General features: G+C 54.3%; 10 protein-coding genes across 10 annotated transcripts; 6 read left to right on the top strand and 4 right to left on the bottom strand.

The window, feature by feature from the left end:
• Positions 1–56: 56 nt before the first annotated feature.
• Positions 57–845, top strand: CLAFUR5_04373 (uncharacterized protein; the record flags this gene model as incomplete). The annotated part of the gene is made up of 1 exon (XM_047903521.1): positions 57–845. One exon carries the CDS (start codon positions 57–59, stop codon positions 843–845), a length of 789 nt encoding a protein of 262 aa, XP_047760110.1.
• Positions 846–928: 83 nt separating this feature from the next.
• CLAFUR5_04372 (Short-chain dehydrogenase ptmH) lies at positions 929–1,990 on the bottom strand (the record flags this gene model as incomplete). Its single annotated transcript, XM_047903520.1, has 2 exons — positions 929–1,686; positions 1,837–1,990. The coding sequence occupies 2 exons, from the start codon at positions 1,988–1,990 to the stop codon at positions 929–931; spliced, it is 912 nt and encodes a 303-aa protein (XP_047760109.1).
• A 351-nt stretch (positions 1,991–2,341) lies between these two features.
• Positions 2,342–4,189, bottom strand: CLAFUR5_04371 (WD repeat-containing protein slp1; the record flags this gene model as incomplete). Its single annotated transcript, XM_047903519.1, has 1 exon — positions 2,342–4,189. The coding sequence occupies one exon, from the start codon at positions 4,187–4,189 to the stop codon at positions 2,342–2,344; it is 1,848 nt and encodes a 615-aa protein (XP_047760108.1).
• A 551-nt stretch (positions 4,190–4,740) lies between these two features.
• On the top strand, positions 4,741–6,939 carry CLAFUR5_04370 (RING finger protein B; the record flags this gene model as incomplete). Its single annotated transcript, XM_047903518.1, has 1 exon — positions 4,741–6,939. The coding sequence occupies one exon, from the start codon at positions 4,741–4,743 to the stop codon at positions 6,937–6,939; it is 2,199 nt and encodes a 732-aa protein (XP_047760107.1).
• A 335-nt stretch (positions 6,940–7,274) lies between these two features.
• Positions 7,275–7,868, top strand: CLAFUR5_04369 (uncharacterized protein; the record flags this gene model as incomplete). Its single annotated transcript, XM_047903517.1, has 2 exons — positions 7,275–7,539; positions 7,603–7,868. The coding sequence occupies 2 exons, from the start codon at positions 7,275–7,277 to the stop codon at positions 7,866–7,868; spliced, it is 531 nt and encodes a 176-aa protein (XP_047760822.1).
• An 853-nt stretch (positions 7,869–8,721) lies between these two features.
• Positions 8,722–11,563, bottom strand: CLAFUR5_04368 (Chitin synthase G; the record flags this gene model as incomplete). Its single annotated transcript, XM_047903516.1, has 3 exons — positions 8,722–9,692; positions 9,743–11,441; positions 11,495–11,563. 3 exons carry the CDS (start codon positions 11,561–11,563, stop codon positions 8,722–8,724), a joined length of 2,739 nt encoding a protein of 912 aa, XP_047760823.1.
• Positions 11,564–12,876: 1,313 nt separating this feature from the next.
• Positions 12,877–13,707, top strand: CLAFUR5_04367 (uncharacterized protein; the record flags this gene model as incomplete). The annotated part of the gene is made up of 1 exon (XM_047903515.1): positions 12,877–13,707. One exon carries the CDS (start codon positions 12,877–12,879, stop codon positions 13,705–13,707), a length of 831 nt encoding a protein of 276 aa, XP_047760824.1.
• Positions 13,708–13,747: 40 nt separating this feature from the next.
• Positions 13,748–15,765, bottom strand: CLAFUR5_04366 (Scytalone dehydratase-like protein Arp1; the record flags this gene model as incomplete). The annotated part of the gene is made up of 2 exons (XM_047903514.1): positions 13,748–13,950; positions 14,001–15,765. The coding sequence occupies 2 exons, from the start codon at positions 15,763–15,765 to the stop codon at positions 13,748–13,750; spliced, it is 1,968 nt and encodes a 655-aa protein (XP_047760825.1).
• Positions 15,766–17,229: 1,464 nt separating this feature from the next.
• CLAFUR5_04365 (uncharacterized protein) lies at positions 17,230–18,120 on the top strand (the record flags this gene model as incomplete). The annotated part of the gene is made up of 1 exon (XM_047903513.1): positions 17,230–18,120. The coding sequence occupies one exon, from the start codon at positions 17,230–17,232 to the stop codon at positions 18,118–18,120; it is 891 nt and encodes a 296-aa protein (XP_047760826.1).
• Positions 18,121–18,958: 838 nt separating this feature from the next.
• On the top strand, positions 18,959–20,350 carry CLAFUR5_04364 (Short/branched chain specific acyl-CoA dehydrogenase, mitochondrial; the record flags this gene model as incomplete). Its single annotated transcript, XM_047903512.1, has 2 exons — positions 18,959–19,062; positions 19,117–20,350. The coding sequence occupies 2 exons, from the start codon at positions 18,959–18,961 to the stop codon at positions 20,348–20,350; spliced, it is 1,338 nt and encodes a 445-aa protein (XP_047760827.1).
• Between the last annotated feature and the right edge of the window lie 147 nt (positions 20,351–20,497).

Here is a 20,497-nt window from a genome sequence, read left to right as displayed (position 1 = left end):
TACGGAGCTCTCACACCTCCACCAATTGACCACACTTCAGCGACACAACGCCCACCATGAAGCTCATCTTCACCACAGCGGTTCTCAGCGGCCTCTCCTCCGGCCACGGCCACGGCACCGACACCACCCACTCCCACACGATGGGAACCGCCTCCTTTCTCTGGCCAGCACCTCGTCCATGGAGCGCCTCAGCCGACAACACCCCTCCCTGCGGCTCCACCGCCGGCATTGGCAACCGCACCTCCTTCCCTTTGACCAACGGTCGCCTTGCCCTGGTGTCCCAAGGCGACACCCGCAGTGTCCGTATCGGAGTTTCATACGCCAACGACCCTCGAAACCTCGATGACTTCGCCATTCTGCTCGATCCGGAGCAGTTCGGAGACCTCGAGGTAGGACACACGTGCATCAAGACTGCTGATTCGCCGATGGGAGTCGTGGCGGGCAGTAATGCGACGTGGATGGTGAGTTATACGGATGAGGAGACGGATGAGGTGGAGTATGCTTGTGCGGATGTTACCCTTGTGGAGGCTGTGGCATTCACCGAGAAGATCCCTTGCTTCAATGCGACTACAGAGGGCGATGGAGCTGAGGTCGACGAGGGTGTTAATGCGACGACGTTGAAGGCCGATGGGTTTGAAGCGCATCCTGAGCTGAGCCGTGACGAGGGAGGCTTGGGTGGAGGAGCAATTGCCGGGATCGTCGTTGGAGTTGTTGCTGGAGTGGCGATCGTTGCGGTACTTGCGTTCTTCTTGTGGAAGAGAAGCAAGAAGTCAAAGGCTGTGCAGCCGGCTATGGTGCAGACCAAGGACGTGGAGAAGGCGGGCAGCGATGCGTCGTCACACTAGGTGGACTTGAGCGGAACACCGATCTTTCTGTCGTCGATCTCGATTCGGAGAGGTGAGCATTAACCAGGAATTGGTGGTGGCCCTCAGGTTGACTTTTTGCGTTCATGAGGAGCAGCATTAGTTAGTGAATGCTCAAGCTTATACAGACCGGCAGCACGAGCATTTAGTCCTTCTAGCAGCCAAGTCGGTAGTATCCACGCCAACAGTGCAGTGAGCATAATTTGCCACGATTCTTTCTTGGGATGAAGATCCAGCGTCTGTCCGTTCAGCAACTCCTCAACCATCCTCTCGGCCACATCAAACCTATCCTGCCCCTTCTCGCCCGCCAGTGATCTCTCCATAACTGCCTCAACATCGCCCCTAATCGGCCAATGCACACTCTCCTCGCCCACACCACCTTCACCTCTATTCTCAAAACTCTCCACCCTCATATCTGGCGCATCTAAACACACCGCCCCAATCCCAGAAGGTGCCAACTCGAACCTCATAGCCTTCGTCAAACTCTTGACCGCCGCCTTTGAACTCTCATACACGCCCCCATACGACCTTCCAGTCTCACTGGCGGAGTGACCCAGCGTGACCACAGTGCCACTTCCTTCCTGTAGGAGTGGAAAGAATGCCTGCACCACCCTCACAACTCCCCAGACATTGACCTCATACTGCGCCCTTGACTGGCTGAGACCTGCATCCAAGATCGGAACGAAATACTTGCATTCCTCACAATTCACTAAGAAATCAAGCTTCCCGTCAGTGAGTCGTTCAACCTGCTCTACAGCTTTGTTGATCGACTTTCGGGATGTCACGTCCATTTTGAGAGTGATGAGGAATCCATGGTTACTACCTAATGAATGAGGTGATGTTAGCCACACTCGAGAAGCAGCAAGCAACGATGAGAGTGGTAGAGAGAAGCGTGTCATGTAGTGATGTCTCGAACAGTCGTGGCCGGTCGAACCACGCATCAATGTCTGGTAGCCTTTGGGTACGTACCTACCTGGTTCGGGGTGAAGGTACGTTATATCTTTGGTATCGACGCTGGTGGCAATGATATTGATCCCGCGTTGGAGGCACGAGGCGGAGAGGCATTCAGCCAGAGTGCCAGGACTGACACCGGTGATGAGAGCCCATTGGCGGACTGAAGGTGTCATGGCGCATGTTTACACACCCTGACGGATGGCCGTGGATTGAAGTCGAGTGTAAGAAAAATGGAGTTCCTGGAGGGGTCGGGAGCGGTGAGCTCCGGGCCATGATCATCAACTTGAGCACGAACAATAGTTATGAGCAAACAGCGATATGAGCGAAACAATACGGGGAATGGGTGCAAGAAGGATTGTTTCATGTCTCTTCTAATGTATACTGTCTCAAAGGACTCTCCCTGGTCGTCATTGATCAACAAAGTCCCAAAGCCCTTACAGCTTATGATCATCCAGTACGAAAAGTCCAAGCAGAACGCTCAATCGCACCGTCATTCCATGCCAACAACCATTTCAATCCTCTATCTACCGAATGGTAGTTGCCTTGGTGAGACCAGCCTTGGCAGTAGTGCTACCGCCACCGATCAAGCTTGCCTGACCTGGCTTCTTCTCGAACACCTTCCAGAACTTGAGAGACTCGTCAGCGGCAGCTGTGGCAAGCATCTGGCCGTCTGGTGAGAGGGCCGAGTGGAGTACGCGAGACTCGTGCGCTGGGATTTCGATGTTCTTGACCAGAGTTGGGTAGGACCAGATGGACAAGCTGTTGTCAGGAAAGCCAGAGGAGGACACAAGCTCCTTGTAGGCAGTGCTCCAACGGAGGGAGGTAACTTGGCTGCCAGTGTCAATGCTGTTGGTACGGGCACCAGAGGTGGTGTTCCAGAAGTGGATCATGCGGTCGTGGGAACCGCCGCCGGTGGCGAGCAGGTTCGACTGCCATGGGCACCAGGCAAGAGCCTTGATGGCGGCCTTGTGGTTGGTCTTCTGGAACTTTGGTGCGTTGAGGGCACGGGCGTCCCAGATGGTGACGAGGTTGTCGTTGCCACCGGTAGCCAGCTGAGCGCCATCGGCACGCCACTCGAGACCGCAGACCTCGGAGGTGTGGGAGACGAGCTCAGCGACCTTGTGCTGGGCGATACGGACATCGTGGTTGTAGACGAGGCCAGAGCGGGCACCGGTGGAGAGCAGGTGCTTGTTCCAGCCCATGACGCTGACACGGGTGTCATGGCCGTACATGGATCGGAGCTTGGTACCCTCCTCAACGTCCCAGATCTGGACCTCACCCGTACCGAGACCTGCAGCAACATAGGCGCCGTCACCGCTCCACTTGACAGAGGCGATGTAAGTGTCCTCTGGGCACTGGAGGAGGCTGGACACGGAGCCAGACTCTGCAGACCAGACGTAGACGTCACGCTCGAGGCCAATGGCAACCTGGTTGCCAGATGACCAGTCGAGGAGGTTGAGATAGTAGTCGTCAACGAGGCCTGGTGCGTCAAGAACACGCTCTGGTGCGGTAAGGACACGGCGGCGGAACTGAGATGCAGAGGCGGCAGTTGGCTTGAGTGGACGGTTGTACTGAGATCGGAGGTCGATTGGACGGGAAGACTCTGGAGCAGCAGGCTTGAAGGCCAGGATGCGCTGCTTCATGCTCACACCACATGCCTCAGCAACCGAGTGCTGGTAGGCAACAGTGTTTGGGCTTGGCTTGGTCTTTGGCTCCTCGTCGTCATCGTCCTCGTCGTTGAGGTTAAGGCCCTCGAGGGAGAGAGACGCAGTGGCGTCAGAAGTAGAGCTTCGGCCAAGGTCAAAAGCGCTGCTGACACTGGCGGCGAGTGCAGCAGACCCATCTGATGCGATTGACTTTGGTCGACGTCCAGGAGTGCGCTCGCCATCAAGCTTGACAGCTGCGCCCTGGGAAGAGATTGCCTCGCTGGCGTCGCGGTTCGGGATGAAGCGGTCGGCGGCGGTGTAGTTGATCTTGCCTTGCGACCGCTTTGGTGTCCTGTGCACTGAGGTCGAACGGCCACTCTTGGAGCGGGATGGTGTGTTCTTGGCCGAGGTGGCGGTGCTTGGGCGGGGACCAGTGCCAGTCAGGGTGAAGTCGCTGTCGAAGGTGTCGAGGCGGCGTGGTGACTGTGGGTGGCGGCTCGCAATATTGGACTTGGGCGAGTCGCGAACGTTGGTCTTGGACACGGATCGTGAGAAGCGCGACATGAGGTTCACGTTGCCATGGTGGATGCTCTCGGTGGGCTCGATCGCGGCGGTCTTGGGTGTCGACGGCGATGGCGAGAGAGGCATGCGGCCACCGGCGAGGCGGGAGGAGAAGATGCCATCACGGCGGGATTTGATAGGGGTCAATACTGATGCAGTTGCCATATCCGCTGAAAATGCGTTGTGGTGTGTTGGTGCTGTCGAAGTTCCTGTAGATGGCCCAGTGAAGGGATCCGGTTAGTATGGTTCGCAGATATTTGCAGTATGCCGTTGATGGGTATGCTTGGTAGAGCCAAAAGGCTGGAGCTTGAGGAGCTCGAGTGCGCTTTGTGTGTGTGATTGTGGGTGAGGAAGAGGAAATGCGTCTGCACTGAAGCTCTGAGTTTTGAGCATCGTGTTGACGCCGTCGACATGGCAACGGCCGGAAGAGGAAAGAGCTAGCGCTTACTGGGCTTAGAGTTCGCGATGACGGAGCGGAAGTCACGACCACGGATCCAGGTACACATCCTGCCGACATTACATTCACTGCCTGCAGCTGTCCAAGAAGACATGAGATGAAAGAAGGCATACAAACGCAGTAGTCGCAGCACGTGTGCATGGACACCGACGGACACAATCGCAACCTTCACCACCCCCTCCATCCCGCACCCTACCCTTCTTCCACTCTCACGCTGTCGCAACCCGGCGGAGGCTCTGCTGCCACCAACACCACAGCGATGGCGTCTACTACCTCTACCTCGAACGGCCGTGTCTCGAACACTTCCAACAACACCTACGTAATGTCGCGATCCCCCGTCAAGAACAGCAGACGGCGCACTGGAGAGCCATACCTTCCTAAGATCATCACCACCGTCGGCCAACGACCTGCATGTCTCGTCAATGCCTCAGTCACATATGTCGGAAACGATCTGATCTACGCCTTTGGTGGTTTCGACCAGTACACTGACGAAGTCTACAACCACGTCCTCAAGCTTAACCTCTCGGCGCGACAATGGAGTCTTGTAGACAACTACGGCGACATCCCGGGCGTGCGGATGGGCCACACTTCGTGCTTATGGCAGGGCGACAAGCTGCTGGTGTTTGGAGGTGAGAACGAGCATCGCAAGCATCTATCCGATCTAGTCATCTTCGACATCAAGACCGCGCATTGGACACAACCAGAGATCAGCGGGCCTATTCCGCGTGGAAGAGCAAGGCACTCGGCGGTGATACACGATGACAAGCTGTTCATCTGCGGTGGTATGAGCGGATGTGATAACAATGTGCTGGACGACATCTGCTATCTTGATCTGAAGACCTGGACCTGGAGCCGGACATGGCGTTTGGTTCCACGCTTCGACCATTCCAGTTGGGTCTGGGGTGGAAAGATCTGGATCAGCGGTGGCATGGGCGAAGAGATGGAGCGCACGAGCGAGATCTGGTGGCTTGACTTCCGTGGGACACCTGCATTTGAAGGTGGTCCGACTTACGGCCTGATCGGCTCTGAGGACGCGAGACCACTTGGTGAGCGCTACGCCAGCTACTCCTACGCTGCGCCTTCGCCTCCAATGGGCACTGGCTACGCAGCGAACACAGGGAGCGTACAGTCCAACACCGCGACCCAAATTCAGCGAGCACCACCTGTCGCGCCCGGTGCTATCAGCAGCGTCAAGTTCATCTCCTCTCCGAATCTGCCCATGCAGAACGTTGGTACACATTTCCACGTTTTCAGCTCCGGCTGTATGCTCGACTTTGTCACCCCGGCAACTAACATGCCCCTTGAAACTTCGCTCTCTGCTCTGGATCTGGACTCACTTCGTTGGCAGAAGCTGGCTGATGGCAAGGATCTTTTCAGTCCAACATATCGGTGGCATTACTGCTGTCTTGATGCCGACGGCACTCATGCATGGCTTCTGGGCTGCCCTCGTGAGCTGAGGGCTGGGGGAAACGGCGAAGCAGAAGAGTACCTGTCTGACGTCCTGCCGATCGACTTGCGCAAGTTCGGTCTGCTCGGAAACAAGATGAGTCAGGAAGCACGTAACGAGCAGAGAATACCTACATCCGACTCGAATCCACAGTCACATCTCTCAGCTATAGGCGCAGATCTCGCACGCACATTCAATCAGCCTCCCGAGAGCGGATCTGGTACGGACTTCACGATTACTGCCCTCAAGGACGATGTGTACGACATGGAGCCCTTCTCGGACGACGATCCTCTATCCCCTGGCGGTAGCGCGACTGGAGACGGTAGCAACGCCTCCCAGCCAATTCACGTGCATCGCCTGATCCTGAGCGCGCGCTGGCCTCACTTCTCGCGGCTCTACAACGCACAGATGTCCGAGTTCCACACGCGTCGCATGCACATACCCGAACCATATCCTGCTGTGAAGGCATTCCTATACTATCTCTATACCGACTCGATCTCAAGTCCTCCAGCCGAAAGCCAAGAGCTGTCTGGACCAACTCTCGAAGACGTTGCAAACATGCTGGTCATGAGCAACATCTACGACATGCCTCGCCTGCGACATCTCTGCGTCAACCGCTTGGTACGAGATCTCGACGTTCAGCACGCAGCACTAATCTTTGACCGTGCAAGCACCGCACAAGAGGACTGGCTGAAGCGTAGGGCGGCGAGCTTCTGTATGACCCATTGGGGTCGCATCGTGCGAACCGATGGATTCCGGAGACTTAAGAGGTCTGCAATGCTCGAGCTTTGTGAAGGCGTTGATGCAGAGGGTCGAGTGGTAGGTGGTGACGAATTGGAAGCTGTTGGTGGGCTTGGTGGTGCGAGACTAGGCAGTGGTATGGGTGTGCTTTGGGGTAATGGCAGGAAACGTAATCGCCTAGGCAGCACGAGTGGGACTACTGTTGATGGTGACGGGGACGATGCGGACGCGGATCTTGATGCTGATGATGAGGGCATGGAGCTTTCGTAAGATGGTGGAGTGTAGATGAGATTGCATGATCGTCATGACTGGAGGGGAGTGCTGCTGGCTGAGGTGTTTCTTACGTTGGAAGGCGAGGCGTTATAAGACGAGCATGGCGGAACGCCTGGGACGGCGATCCCAGAGGTTGGAAGCGAAGGCGCATGGTGTTTGTGGGAATGTCGACTGGCAATTTGGCGTTTCTCGTCTGGTCCTGTGTCGACTTCGAGAGGTACATAGCTCTGTCAAGTTTGCTGAACATTTTGTACGGCTTAGTATCTCTTGATCCGGAAAGCAGAGGCTGGACAGCTTGACACAGTGGCACGTGTTCCTCGAGCGGCGAGTGAATGAGCCGGGAGCGCAGAACGTTGTGTCGTGGCTCGAGCGCAAACTTTCCGAGACTTATAAAAGCCCGCTCTCTTGCAGGCTTCAACCTTCCTTTGGACATCGCAGAAATGGATCTGCCAAAGACAGTTCGACGCAGTGCTGAAGGAGAGACTGATCTTGGGAGCGTGACCTCGCAGATCAGAGCCATTCCCGCACCAGTCACCATCGCAGCTACAACAACCTCGAATACATCATCTACTACTGCACCTGAGCCCGCCGCACGAGGTCAGTCCACGCCCACCGCCGGTTACCGGGATGAGCCTGGAATTGGTACTAACAGTTTGGCAGGAACCTACTTCCGCTTCCTCGATCTCCCACCAGAACTCCGCAATCGCACCTACTCCTTCGCCTTCTCCTACGACCGCACCCAAGCTCGCAGTCTCGCAGACCTCAAGTTTCCAGGCATCACCCAAGCAAATGAACAGCTCCGGCAAGAATGCCTCGCCTCCCTCTTCGTCGAATCCAGCTTCTTCCTCTATGTCGGATCCCACCTTCGCGTCTGGGAATATGTTAGAAAGGATCTCAAGCCGTTGAACCTTTTAGACAAGGAGTGATACACCTCCACCTCCGGTACGCTCGGCTACAAGCTTGTTGTCCAGAGGTTTCTCAAGTCTGCTGGAGAGTCGGCACTCTTAAGAGATGTGACGCGGTGAGGCCATAGCTGTTTCTGTCGAACGATGTATTGTCGATGCAGCATTCTTCGCAACGATTCTCGCGAGAACGCCCATCGTTGAAACGTCGTGTCGATCCGAGAAGAGACTTCCGAATCAGCGCGCAAGCGTATGGCTTCTTGTGCCGGCACATGACAAGTTAGTGTAGAGTAAAGAGTGAATGACAATCATTTCGCGCGTCAAGAACATCCTCTAGCCCGCGCGCTCCAATCACAAGCCACATCACCCATAAAAGCACATGACGCTCCTGCATACGACAATGCGAGAACACTACCCGAACTTCGTACTACCAACCTGTGCAACATCCGTAATCTCGTTCCGCGGAAATGCAGACATTTACTAGCTCCCAAGCACCAAAGGCCAACCAATTCGCGTATCCAATTGTATAGCCAGACAAATCATGAGACACATCACGCAACATCGGAACAACCTGCAACATAGAGAAGTTTCATGACATTCTAACACACGGGCACTATCTAAGCCTCTCACGCACTGCCGAATAATTCCATCGCGTATTCATTCCGCTGCATGGTAATACTGATAAGAGGAAACAACTCCTATCCATCCGCTCAATACGCCAAAAGAACCCCAGCTCCATCCAATCGACCCAATCCAATCCCGCGCTGCATTGATTCTACAGGTATCGTTGGCGTAAAGAAATAGCAGCACATCTTTTTTGTAGTAGTAGGACATGACTCGGTTCGTGCGGCTCCAGTCCGTTTCGAGTTCCGATTGATTATCTTCTCGCGCAGATGGCGAGCGCTCCACTCTTGAACAGGAAGTACACACATCCGATGAAACGGATGAAAGATAGTGCAGCGGTGGCCCACAGCAACGCTCTGAAGAAGTTGGCGGTTCTGGTCGTGGCACCGCTCGAGAAGCCGAACTTGTCAAAGTTATCGGACGTGATGGCGACTGCGAGGAGGGCGTTCGAGAAGATCCAGAAAGTGACGAGACGAGTACGGAAAGATTTGTAAGAGTCCTCGAGAGTCTTCTTGGTGTCCTCCTTGGGTGCAACGTAGGGTGTGAGTGCACGCTTGACAGTCTGCTCGAATTGTGAATCAATGTCGGCTTGTGGCAGGTCGACTTCTTCGATGACAGTCGTCTTACCGTCTGCACCCTTTTGTGTGGTGGCAGATGGCAGCGCTTCGGCTTTGTCGGAACCCTTGGTTCCCCAGGACACATCGTGCCAATTGCTGAAAGCGTAGACCATCAGAATGTTGATGTAGCTGGTCATCATGAGCAGGTATTGACCAAAAGAAGTGAACATGTGCCATGGATCCAGGTAGAGGAAGGATGCCACAAAGTAGAGACCAAAGGTCGCAGCAAGTGCGATAATGATAATACCAGGTCCGGTGGAGGAGACAAAGGACTTGATAAAATCTCCCGCGGAGCCACTTGTATCCAGCGTGCCACCAGAGCCGCTCGTGAAAGCGTGAATGACCAGGTAGAAGGAGTCGACGATGATGTAAAGCTGGATAACGGCGTACACCACAAAAGAGACAATGTATGACCACTTGCTTCCCTTGGGCCTGTTACCAAGCGCAAGGATGAATTGCAGGAGGAGGAATGCCAGGTAGATGTATTTGACGATGGTGTTGACGATCGGGGTGGCCTCGTTGCCGAATGGGAACGCTCGTTGATCGTTGCTGGAGCTCGGTGTGCCAACCAAATCGATGATAACAGCTGTTGTCAAGTAGTAGGAAGCTGTAGAACGTTAGCTATTGTAAGTCGACCTCGTGGTGATCACAACATACCCAATGAGAACCAAGATAGTGTGACAGTCGCAATGTTGTAGATCAGCTGGATGTGGAAGAAGATCATGCGGAGGATGTTGTGTCCAGAGCGGTACATGCGACCGAAATGCATAAGGGAGTAGAGTGTGGCGGCAAAGGAACCGTTCAGCCATCGTCGTCGCTGACCGATGAACTCTGGAGCGCCTTCTGGCACATCAGTCTCACCCTTTGAAGCCTTGACGTAAGTCAAATGCCACTTGCTGCCGGCCTTCGCAACCAGCTCGAAGCACAGAATACGATCCTCGGCCAAGAACATGTTCTTCTTGAAAATGTTCATGCCCTCAATACCCTTTGGTCCAAGCTGTTTGGAGAGCGTGTGGTCACCGTGGAAGTATTGCTCGAGCGGACGACCCATGATAGCGCGGAATCTGTAGGCGGAAAAGGCACCTGGAAGCACAGACACATATCCGAATGAGGACTCCAGCGGCTTGTCCAGGATGTTGGAGATTTTGTACTCGAAGTTCTGAATAGCAACCAGTGGGTTGAGCAGATTCTTCCAGCCCTTACCGAGGAGTGCGTGAATCTCACCGCAAGCACCTCCAAGATCCTTGTCGTTGTAGAACGCCTCCCACAGTGCGAGTAGCGCTTTGTGGCCGGGCTTCGTTCCAGCGTCGAGCAGAATGCAGACTTCTGGGTTCAAGATGCGTCCGAATGCAGTGAAGAGCCATCTGTGGGAGTTGATCTTCTTGCTGTTCTTCTGCTTCAAACAGAACATCATCTGCACTGGGGGCAGAGTTGACGGGCCATCGTCGAGTGGTCGAATCAGCTGTTGGTTCGATGTAACCGACAACTGTGTTGTGTATTCGAAGATATGCGCGACCGTCTCTTTGCCGTCAATGTCCCTCTTCATGATACCGTCCTGGTAGATACCAATAGTAGCGAGCACATCAAGGGTGCCCTTGTCGCAAGGGTCGATACCGTCGAACACCAGACACACCACAATCTTTTGCCAGGCTGGGCCACCCTTGTTCCAGAACTCTGATTTCTTGATGTTCACGATATCGCGGATGTTCTGCATAACACCGTGCAACGTTCGCGAGGTCAGGGTCTTGTCTTCGTTGTAGTATGTGATGGCAATCAACAGCTCGGTGTGTCGGTTGTACATCGCCGGTCGAAGATTGTAGCCATTCTTGAGGGTGAAGTCGTTGGGGTCGCAAGTTGCGGCAGTGTATCGCAGATGTGTGAATTCCTCGCTGCCGCTCTCGAGATCATTCCTGTACTTCGCTTGCACGGCGTTCTGAATGGCAGAAGGCACCGGGTAGTCTGCGCTCAACACAGCACCCTGCACAAGCTTAACCTTACGCGTGGCATTGCGCTTCAGACCGCCTGCAGCTGCGCCTGGCTGTTGACGTTGGCGCCAGGCCTCTGTGCTGCCAGTCTCGCTGCGTGAGTATGGGCTCGGTACACGGTCTGGGGCGCCGTAGCCGGGGTCCTCGAGTGTCACACCGCTGTACTCTTGATAGCCATTATAAGGAGGCGCGTGACCTCCCGCAGCCACGTACGACTCTTCTAACGAGTATCCCTTAGCATCGTGGCCGCCGGGGGTGCCAGCGCGGCTATTGGGCTCATCGAAAGGTCCCGCAAATGGGCCATTGTTGTGAAGTAGGGATCGCTCTTGCTCGTCATCGCTGTCTCGGTGTGGTGGCTGGTGGTATGGTTGCTGGGAATGGTCAGCTGACAAAAATATGACAAGGTTTTGGTACACAAACATACGTTCGTGTCGTGAGGCATGTCATGCAAATTATGGCCGTTATCGTAGCCTCCAGCTCCTTGGTAGGCCATGGTGGTGGGAATATGCTCTGCTTAGGCTGTCAAAATGACAATGGATGGTTCAGGTGCTCGTGATCGGTCTGTTGTGCCTGGGTGGGATGAGCCGCGTGGGCACAGTCGTGAACGAGGGACAAAGGCTCGCCTCAACAAAGAGCTAGCCTCCTCGGTGGTGAAGAGTGGTGGTGGTGGTGGTGGTGGTGGTGATGGCGGTGGTGGTGGTGATGGTGATGGCGGTGATGGTGATGGCGGTGATGATGGATGGATGAAGCGGTCTGTTGCCGCAGAAGGAGAAATGCTGGTCGAGTGTCGGCGACCACTTCTTCTCGTCCTTGCACAAGCTCGTACACAAGCTCGTACACGCGCAGATCCAAGGGACTTTCGCCAAGGGTGAAGTGACGATTGGCCAACTCCTTTGATAGTGTGTTTCAGGGTGACGGCTGACGAGCGAATGTTGGAGACGAAATGCTGGGCGTTCGTGCGTATGTATGTATACGGTGGCACACAGTGAGATATGGCAAAGGAAGACGTTGTTACGCTGCGGTCAAGGCTGTTCGACGCAACCCTTTTCACCAAGCAGAAGGCCTTTCAAGTTTGCATGCGCGTCCGTCCAGCGCTACTAGAACTAACTATTCTGAGAACTGAGAAGGCGCTTCGGCAGCTACCCGTCTCGTCTCGTATTGCCACTACAGTCTACAGTACAGTACTACTGCGCCACATTCGCGAACACACTTGCACAGCAGCGGCGACTGCTCCAAAGACGTCGAGCACCACGATTGCAACGCTGAAGCCGAACTGCAGCAGCACGGATAGCGTATACCTGCAATACTGTTCCTGCATCGGGCCGCATACTGTCGATGGTCGGCGAGAGTATCAAAGTACATAGAATACTGCCAAGCAGTCTCTGCCGAAGCACTTTTCCCCGAACAACCACGCACGCTGCTCGCGGCCAGAAGGTCGTATGTCTCACTGTCGCACATAGCGGTGTGCAGGTAGAAACATCGACTGTAAGTTGTATTGGAGCCTGAGGCCTCTTGCAATTGATGCTGTACATTGATGGCCTCGAAAAGTGGGCAATCCTTCGTCTCGCTGGCAATGGGCATCCCGTCCCCCCAGTCCGCCAGATCGATCTCTGACATCCCAGCGACGCATCTCTTCATCGAAAAAGACAACGATAGAATTTGATACCATCGCTAGGAGGTATACAGTAGCCGTGAACATCTCATATAGCAGCGCCAGATCAAGGAGCCACACCGAGACAGCACTACTACTATTGCGGCGCCTGCAGACATACAGACCGCATCCACCGGCGGTGAGCGCTCGGCGTCATGACCGAGATCACTGGTTTCAAGGACAATGCCGACATCAACAAAACGACCGAGCTGGTACTGGTATGCTGTCACGCGACCTACATGGCCGATGGTTTCAACACCGCCGAAGACCAGTGGATCTTACAGCCTTTTCAGCGATCAGATCCACTACGAAACAAGCCTGGCGAACATGAGACCTTTATCCAGCACATCATAAGCGCTGCGCTGGCCGTACACAATGACCCGCGAGCGCTGCTGATGTTCTCCGGAGGGAGAACTACCCAAGCACCACGATCAGAAGCGGAGAGCTATGCCACCATCCTCCGACATATTGTCGATAACAATGCCGTCCTCTTCCCAGCCGGCGTTCGCTTTGGTCTGGAGCAGTTGGCCACAGACAGCTACCAGAACTTACTCTTCTCAGTCATTCGCTTCCGGCAGCTGACTGGTGACTACCCCACGAACATTACAGTGGTTACACACGCCTTCAAGGAACGACGTTTCTTAGAGCTCCATGCTCCCGCGATCAAGTGGCCGCATCACAGGATTCGAGTCCAAGGAGTCAATCCTCCCTTTACGCTGGACGAGCTGAACTTCACGCAGCGTGGTGAGCATGAACGTGCCTACAGGTTCTTCGCCGCCGATCCTTATGGTGTTCGGATGCCACTGCTTCAAAAGCGCCTAGAGAGGAACTGGAATACAGACAAGGCCCATGTCTTCTTGGGCTGGAAGCTGGAACCACAGATCATCGGGCTCCTCGAATGGCAGGGAGGTGTCAGTGGTTGCGAAACGTTCCCGAGGCGGCTGCCGTGGGAAGATCAGACGACTGATTGGATGTATCACCGTTGAGATGTTGCACATATATCTGGATCGAAGCTCTATCTCATTACTACCGATCACGCTTGAAGAGGACTTCGCCGCCATCAGTATTACTATAGCCAGCCACACTCGGCTTCAGGACATCAGCCTCCACCAGATCTTGGACAAGACCATAGATCATGCCATCGCAGCCTTTGGCCGCTAGGATATCGACCGTCACAGGCAGATACTCCTCGTGAAGGGTAATGTTGGAGAAGTAGCTGGCGGAGCCAACTGCATAAAAGTCAGCAAGAGCATAGCGCGAAGCGAGCTATCAAACTTACGAGGCAACACAAAGTCAGGACCACCCCAATATGAGCTGACGCGGCTGATGGAGAATCCGAATGGCACCGAAGGCTCGCCATTATACTCATTGCGGTAGTTTGCTCGTGCTTGGGAGCCAACGTAGAACAGCAGCGAGTCGCTGCAGGTGTCTTCATCAGCCACCAGAACCTCGCTGGAGACCCAGTCCGCGAAGACTGTCCGGTTGTGGTTCGCTATGTCCACGGTGTCGTTTGCGTAAGAGTCGCCAAATGCCCAGCGTATCAAAGGGGCCGGGTCGACGAACGGGCGCCGTCCTTCATGCGCTGCAGCATAGTCAGCATAGAATGGGTCGCGGACGAGTCGTGTCTGCTGCTGGGAAATGAGGATCGGGTACGTCAGGTTGAGCAGATCGGTCAGATCGGTGTCGATGTCAGCAGGATGCGAAGAGTTCCATGCGTCGTTGATATCCCAAGCAGCAACCTCCGCATCCAGAAACGAGCTCACATTGCCGAGGAAGTCGAGGATCAGCTGGTCGCCATTTCTGGACACGTGAGTCGGGAAGTTGTCTGTCTTGATCTGCTTGGGAAACTTGTGTGAGATGGTGATGTTATCTCCGCAAAGCGCTGCAGCGGCCTCAGCCCACAGGACGGGATCTTTCGCCAGGAAGCCGCCAGTATCTAGTTGGGGAGCAAGGGCCATGGTGTTCTCGAGAGTGACTAGATCGTGCGATGGACGGTTGCCGTAGAGGCCACCCACCTGCGATGGCCCTCGGATCGAACCACCAGTGTCGGACCCCAAGGTTAGGTCAAGCCAGGGATAACTCGCCGCTCCAGCACCCGGGCCTGAGCTGGAAGAAGAAGGATCTTGGTAGCCATCACCTCGGGGATTGAAGGGCGAGTGGTAGTCGACCCAGTCAGCAGTTGCCTCTTCACCGTTCGCAAACTGCGAAGTCTTCATCTTGCCGACAATTACGGCTCCCGCTTCGATCAAACGTTTCACCGGTGTGGCGTGCTCCGAGGCTGGTGGGTAAAGATGATACCAGGCGCGATTGCCGTTGCTAGCCTTGACTCCGGCAATGTCGTAGATGTCCTTCATGCCCAGACGCACTCCAGCTAGCGGTTTCTCTGCAGTCCTGGTGAAGTACAGTCGCGAAGGTACTGCGACTGCTAGAGACTGCCCCGGGACACCTGCTGGAAGCACGCTGTATGTGCCGTCGACATTGGCGATGATCGGCTCCGTGAAAGCTCCAGCAAAGTCGCTGTAGAGTCGCCATGCTTCGTACACTGCACCAGTCGAAGAGACGAAGTAGGGACCTGGAGGTATGACAGTGCCATTCGACGCGACACTGCTCACTAAGATGGAAGTGTTGTTTGTCGTGTTTGCGTACGGTGTCTGCAACCGGCCAGTGTGCTGAACATAGACCGCCTCGAGAGAGCCTTCGGAGAAGACATCATCGATTCCCTTGTATGCCTCGACTGTCCTTGACACATCCGTGGCGCTGAATGTCGAGGTGTTGCTGATGACAACAGTCACCGGCAGAAGTGCTCCAGAGCTTTCCGCTTTCGAGATCAGCTCTTTCTGAACAACTTTGGTGACCGGAGTTGCGGGTAGATAGTAGGAGACGCCATCAAGCTTTACCGTCTGGCCGGTCGGTGTCAAGGAGTAGGAAAAAGACCGTCCAACCAAACCAATGGCCAAAGCCACCACGGAGAGCAGCATCTGGCAGAGGCTAGGTATAGCTTCACGACTTTCAAGGACAACTAAAACGAGAATTGACAGTGCCATTCTCTTCTTATAGTCATTTCAGCCCACAGTACAGATCCACCAGCGATAAGGCCTGGCCAAGGATAGCCCAAAGCGGCCAACGCAAACCCGTTGCTGCTGCAAAACTCGGTCTGGAAATTCTACCTCCGCTACATGCGTGAGGATCCACACATTGACTGATTTCAGACATGGCTGCCGCGTGGTCGGCGCAATGTTAGAGATTGAGGCGCGCAGCGGCCGATGCATCTGCCTATCTCGCCGAGCAGTGGAGGATCATCTCTTCCGATAAGGAAAGTGCAACATACATGCAATGTCGATGACGGTACGGGTTTGGGACAGAAGTGCCTTTGACGGCTCATCGTTCTGCATGCCTTGGCGAGGGGAGGGTTGAGTCAATGCGGTATGATCATCGAACACTGTGTTTGTGTTTGTCTTGGCGTGGAGTGGTAGAGGATGCCGTTCTGCAAGCCGAAACAGTGTTTTTTCCTGTCACAATGTCTTTTCTTCATTAACATCATCATCTTCGCACTTGCTAATCCATCGACATGACGATGGCGATCGGTACCCTTTTCGAGGCGTCGCACTGATACTGACAGCGAGGGCCGCTACACGTGTTCCTCATTTGTGAAGAATCGAAGTGGCCTGCTTGTGCAGGATTGCCATGCCATTCTGACGATGCATTGCCTCTGTTTGTTCGGTGTCTGTTGACGAAATCGCATTGGAAATATGTTGGTTCCTGCCTTTCCGGCGGTCGACTTCCGTGGAAGTCGTTCTGGCAGGCACAACCACATCCTTTGCTGTAGTTTCTGCCACCAACGTTGATCTATCGTAACGCTGGCACGTCGTGGGCTATACCTATGAAGTTACCAAAATTTCTTGGGTTGCCATCCTCACTATTTCTCTCCCTCGTGTTGGCAGCCCTTACGCCTGCTGGCACATTCTGATTCTACGCTGGACTGAACGTTGTGGAATTCTTCTTAAATTTGTTCTTTTCCCAAGAGTAAGTGCTATACAACTTACCCATCTCACTTCAGTCCTACGGCCAATCTCCTCGTAGAACCAAATAGTGCACTCTTGAGGAGCTTGGCCATGTCTTCGGAGTAAGCATTTGACGGCATGCCAACATACAGATCAAATAGCAGGCGCCTTCGTGGTGGTTAGTCGAACAGTATCTGCGAGTAAATGCGAACCCGAGCCCCAGCTGTACTACCTCGAAGAGAAGTGAGAAGAAAGCTATAACATGAAGATTAAAGCCTCGATACAGATCCTGCTAGGGCTGCATGGAAGTGGTCTTGGCGCCAAATGATGGCTAAGGACCATTCTAGGTGGAAGGATTCGAACTTGCGTTCCTTCGGGAACGAGAAGAGCCCATGTGGCACACCACCTCAGCTTCATCTTACATCTGTGCGACACAGTGTTGAGGCATTGATGTAGGGACCGTTACCAGTAAGTTTCGCCTTGGTCAACGCAACCCTCACATGCACCATGCCCAAATCAGCTGCAGAAGAAGCAGGCCTCGAATGGACCTCCCACTGCATCAGACCACGACAGCCTCGACAGAAGCCGATGGAGGTACTCTGTCTCGGTCTCAGCCGAACAGGCACAATGTCAACATACGCAGGCCTGCGACAGCTTGGCCTGAACCCATACCACTGCGTGGAAATGGGCCGCGATAACTCCAACATGACCATCCGGAAGTGGCGCAAACAGATCGAAGCAAAGTACTTCAACGGTGCTGAACAGCGTTGGAAGACAGCCGACGACTTTGACGAAGTTCTCTGGCCTTATGATGCCACTACTGACATCCCTTGTGTCCTTTTCGTGGACGAGTTGCTGGCGGCATATCCCAATGCAAAAGTCATTCTAACCGAACGTGACACCGCCGGCTGGATCAAATCGGTCGAGGCCACTTTCCTGCCAATCCTCCGAACCAAGATGTTCACTCACTTCCTCGAGTACATCGATTTCGAGCACTGTTACGATTACTTCCCGGTGCTGCGTTACAGTCTGCATGTTTGGTCCGGTGGCAACTGGTCTGACACGGCCAGGCTGGGAAAAGGGTATGAAGAGCACAATGCTTATGTCAAGAGTGTTGTGCCGCAGGAGAGGTTGCTGGTGTGGCATGCAAGGGATGGCTGGGAGCCGCTGTGTAAGCATCTTGGGAAGCCTGTTCCGGACAAGCCGTTTCCGAAGATCAATGAGGGCGATTTTGCTGCGAAGTTGCATAAGAAGGTTGTATTGCCACTTAGGCTTCTTGCTGTGACGACGAAGCTGTTGAAGGTGATGGCGCCGATTGTAGTCGCGTGGCTCGGCTGGTGGGCGTATGGGAGAGGTTATGGCGATAAGCTGATGGATGTTGTGGTCAGGAGCAGCTAGTGTTGTTCCAAAGATATGAGGTGTTCAGCAGCATGAGGTCTCCTATCTGAGCCATATGCGCAAGCAATGCTATTTGTAACAACAAAGTCGTACCTTTGTGCATTCATGAACGCGTTCCAAACGACATTGTTGTGTCGAACGTGACGGGACGAGCGAGAAATTCTCGTGACGAAGCTGTGTTGGAGGTGGAAGGTGCAGGTGGTGTATCGGCCGCGGTGTCGAAGGTTGCGTCAGGCTGGACAGTGTTGGGCCGGCCATGCCTCTGATGCCAGCGTTTGAAATGCACTGTGTCAACGAAGATATCATCGCCAGTCGGGGAAGCGTGAAGTAACGAAGGCGTGTTGCTGGCACGCTTGCCAGAGACTGCTCGAAGGCTACGATGGGTCGAAGCGTGTACTTTGTTGGCATCTCGAGGAGGTCATTGCACATGCCTCCGAGACTTCTCCGCGAGCGTTCACGCCTGGCTGGAGGTAACAACCTTAATCCACAAGAGAGAGGAACATGTCGAACACCGACACACCCCCGAGAAGAGCTTGTATATCACCGATAACACAGAGCCCACAAGTGGGGAGCACAACCTGATGCCGAGTAAATCCCGTGGCTGTTCTACTGGACGAATCATCAGCCACAATGTCCTCACTTATAGTTCACTCTACCAACCGTCTGTTTGTGTCACATGTCTCTGCCGAACGGCTAACGGGTACATTCGGGGCACATTGGTGGCTAGAAGGCATATGAGATCTTGCATATCGCCTCCGAGCTTGTAGGAACAAAGACCACACATTGCACCACCTGCCCACACCTGTCTTCCCCCAGTATACCTATTCTGCGAGACATCATGGCGTCCTTGGCGAAAACGGTGCGGCCACTTGCGAGAGCTGCTGCATCCGCATCATCGAGAACCCCGGTGAGCCGGACAGCCTTCTCGCGATCAGTACCAGCGTAGGGCAATTCACACGGCGAGTTTCGAGAGTATGCTTAACAAAATCTCTGCAGAGCACGATGCCTGTCCTCGACCACCCGACGACGGGATGCGAACGAATCACACACCGTCGACGTGGAAGGCCTTACACCGACACCCATCTTCCACCTTAGCGAAGTCGAGCAGATGATGAAAGAATCAGTGGAGAAGTTCGCAAATGAGGAGATCCTGCCCAAGGTCCGCGAGATGGACGAGGCAGAGAAGATGGACCCAACCATCGTGGAGAAGCTATTCGAGCAAGGTCTGATGGGCGTCGAGATCCCGGAGAAGTACGGTGGCTCAGGCATGAACTTCACCGCCGCAATCGTTGGCATCGAAGAGCTTGCGAGAGTTGATCCCAGCGTCAGCGTCATGTGCGATGTACACAATACCTTGGTAAACACTGCGATCCTGAAGTACGGAAGCGAGGAGAGCAAGAAGAAGTGGCTACCTCAGCTTGCTACCAGCACAGTTGGCTCTTTCTGCTTGTCAGAACCAGCGTCAGGATCAGACGCCTTTGCAATGAAGACCAAAGCCCAGAAGACATCTGATGGCTACGTGATCAATGGCAGCAAGATGTGGATCACAAACTCGATGGAAGCGGGATTCTTCATTGTGTTCGCGAATCTGTATCCAGAGAAAGGCTACAAGGGAATCACTGCGTTCTTGGTCGATAAGGAGAACCCAGGCCTCAAGATCGCGAAGAAGGAGAAGAAGCTTGGTATCAAGGCATCATCGACTTGTGTCATCGATTTCGACGACTGTGCAGTGCCGCACGGTAGTCTTCTCGGCGAGGAAGGACACGGATACAAGTACGCCATTGGGCTTCTGAATGAAGGTCGCATCGGTATTGCTGCTCAAATGACAGGACTCGCAATCGGTGCCTTCGAGAATGCGGCGACATATGTCTGGAACGACCGTAAGCAGTTCGGATCTCTTGTGGGAGAGTTCCAGGGCATGCAGCATCAGCTCGCCCAAGCCTGGACGGAAATTGTTGCCGCCCGGTCGCTCGTGTACAATGCATCGCGCAAAAAGGAAGCCGGCCACGACTTCGTCATGGATGCGGCAATGGCGAAGCTCTATGCCTCGAATGTAGCCGGTAGGGTGTCCGGTCAAGCCATCGAATGGATGGGTGGCATGGGCTTTGTAAGAGAAGGCCTGGCCGAAAAGTACTGGAGAGACAGCAAGATCGGACAGATATACGAGGGGACGAGCAACATTCAGCTCACAACCATCGCAAAGCTGCTCCAGCGCGAGTACACCACTTGAGCGTTTCCGGAGTGTGCGACCTGAATCTGTGCGCGTCCTTTTTGCAGCGCTGGTGTACATGTACGTAGAATGGTATCAGCGAACGATGTACGAACAAAATCAAGAAAGACATCACCTGCAGCCATCATCAAAGGCGACAATAAAAAC

Source organism: Fulvia fulva, chromosome 4 (assembly GCF_020509005.1).
Source record: "Fulvia fulva chromosome 4, complete sequence".
Lineage (NCBI taxonomy): Eukaryota > Fungi > Ascomycota > Dothideomycetes > Mycosphaerellales > Mycosphaerellaceae > Fulvia > Fulvia fulva.
This window is presented reverse-complemented; position numbering and strand designations above follow the sequence as displayed.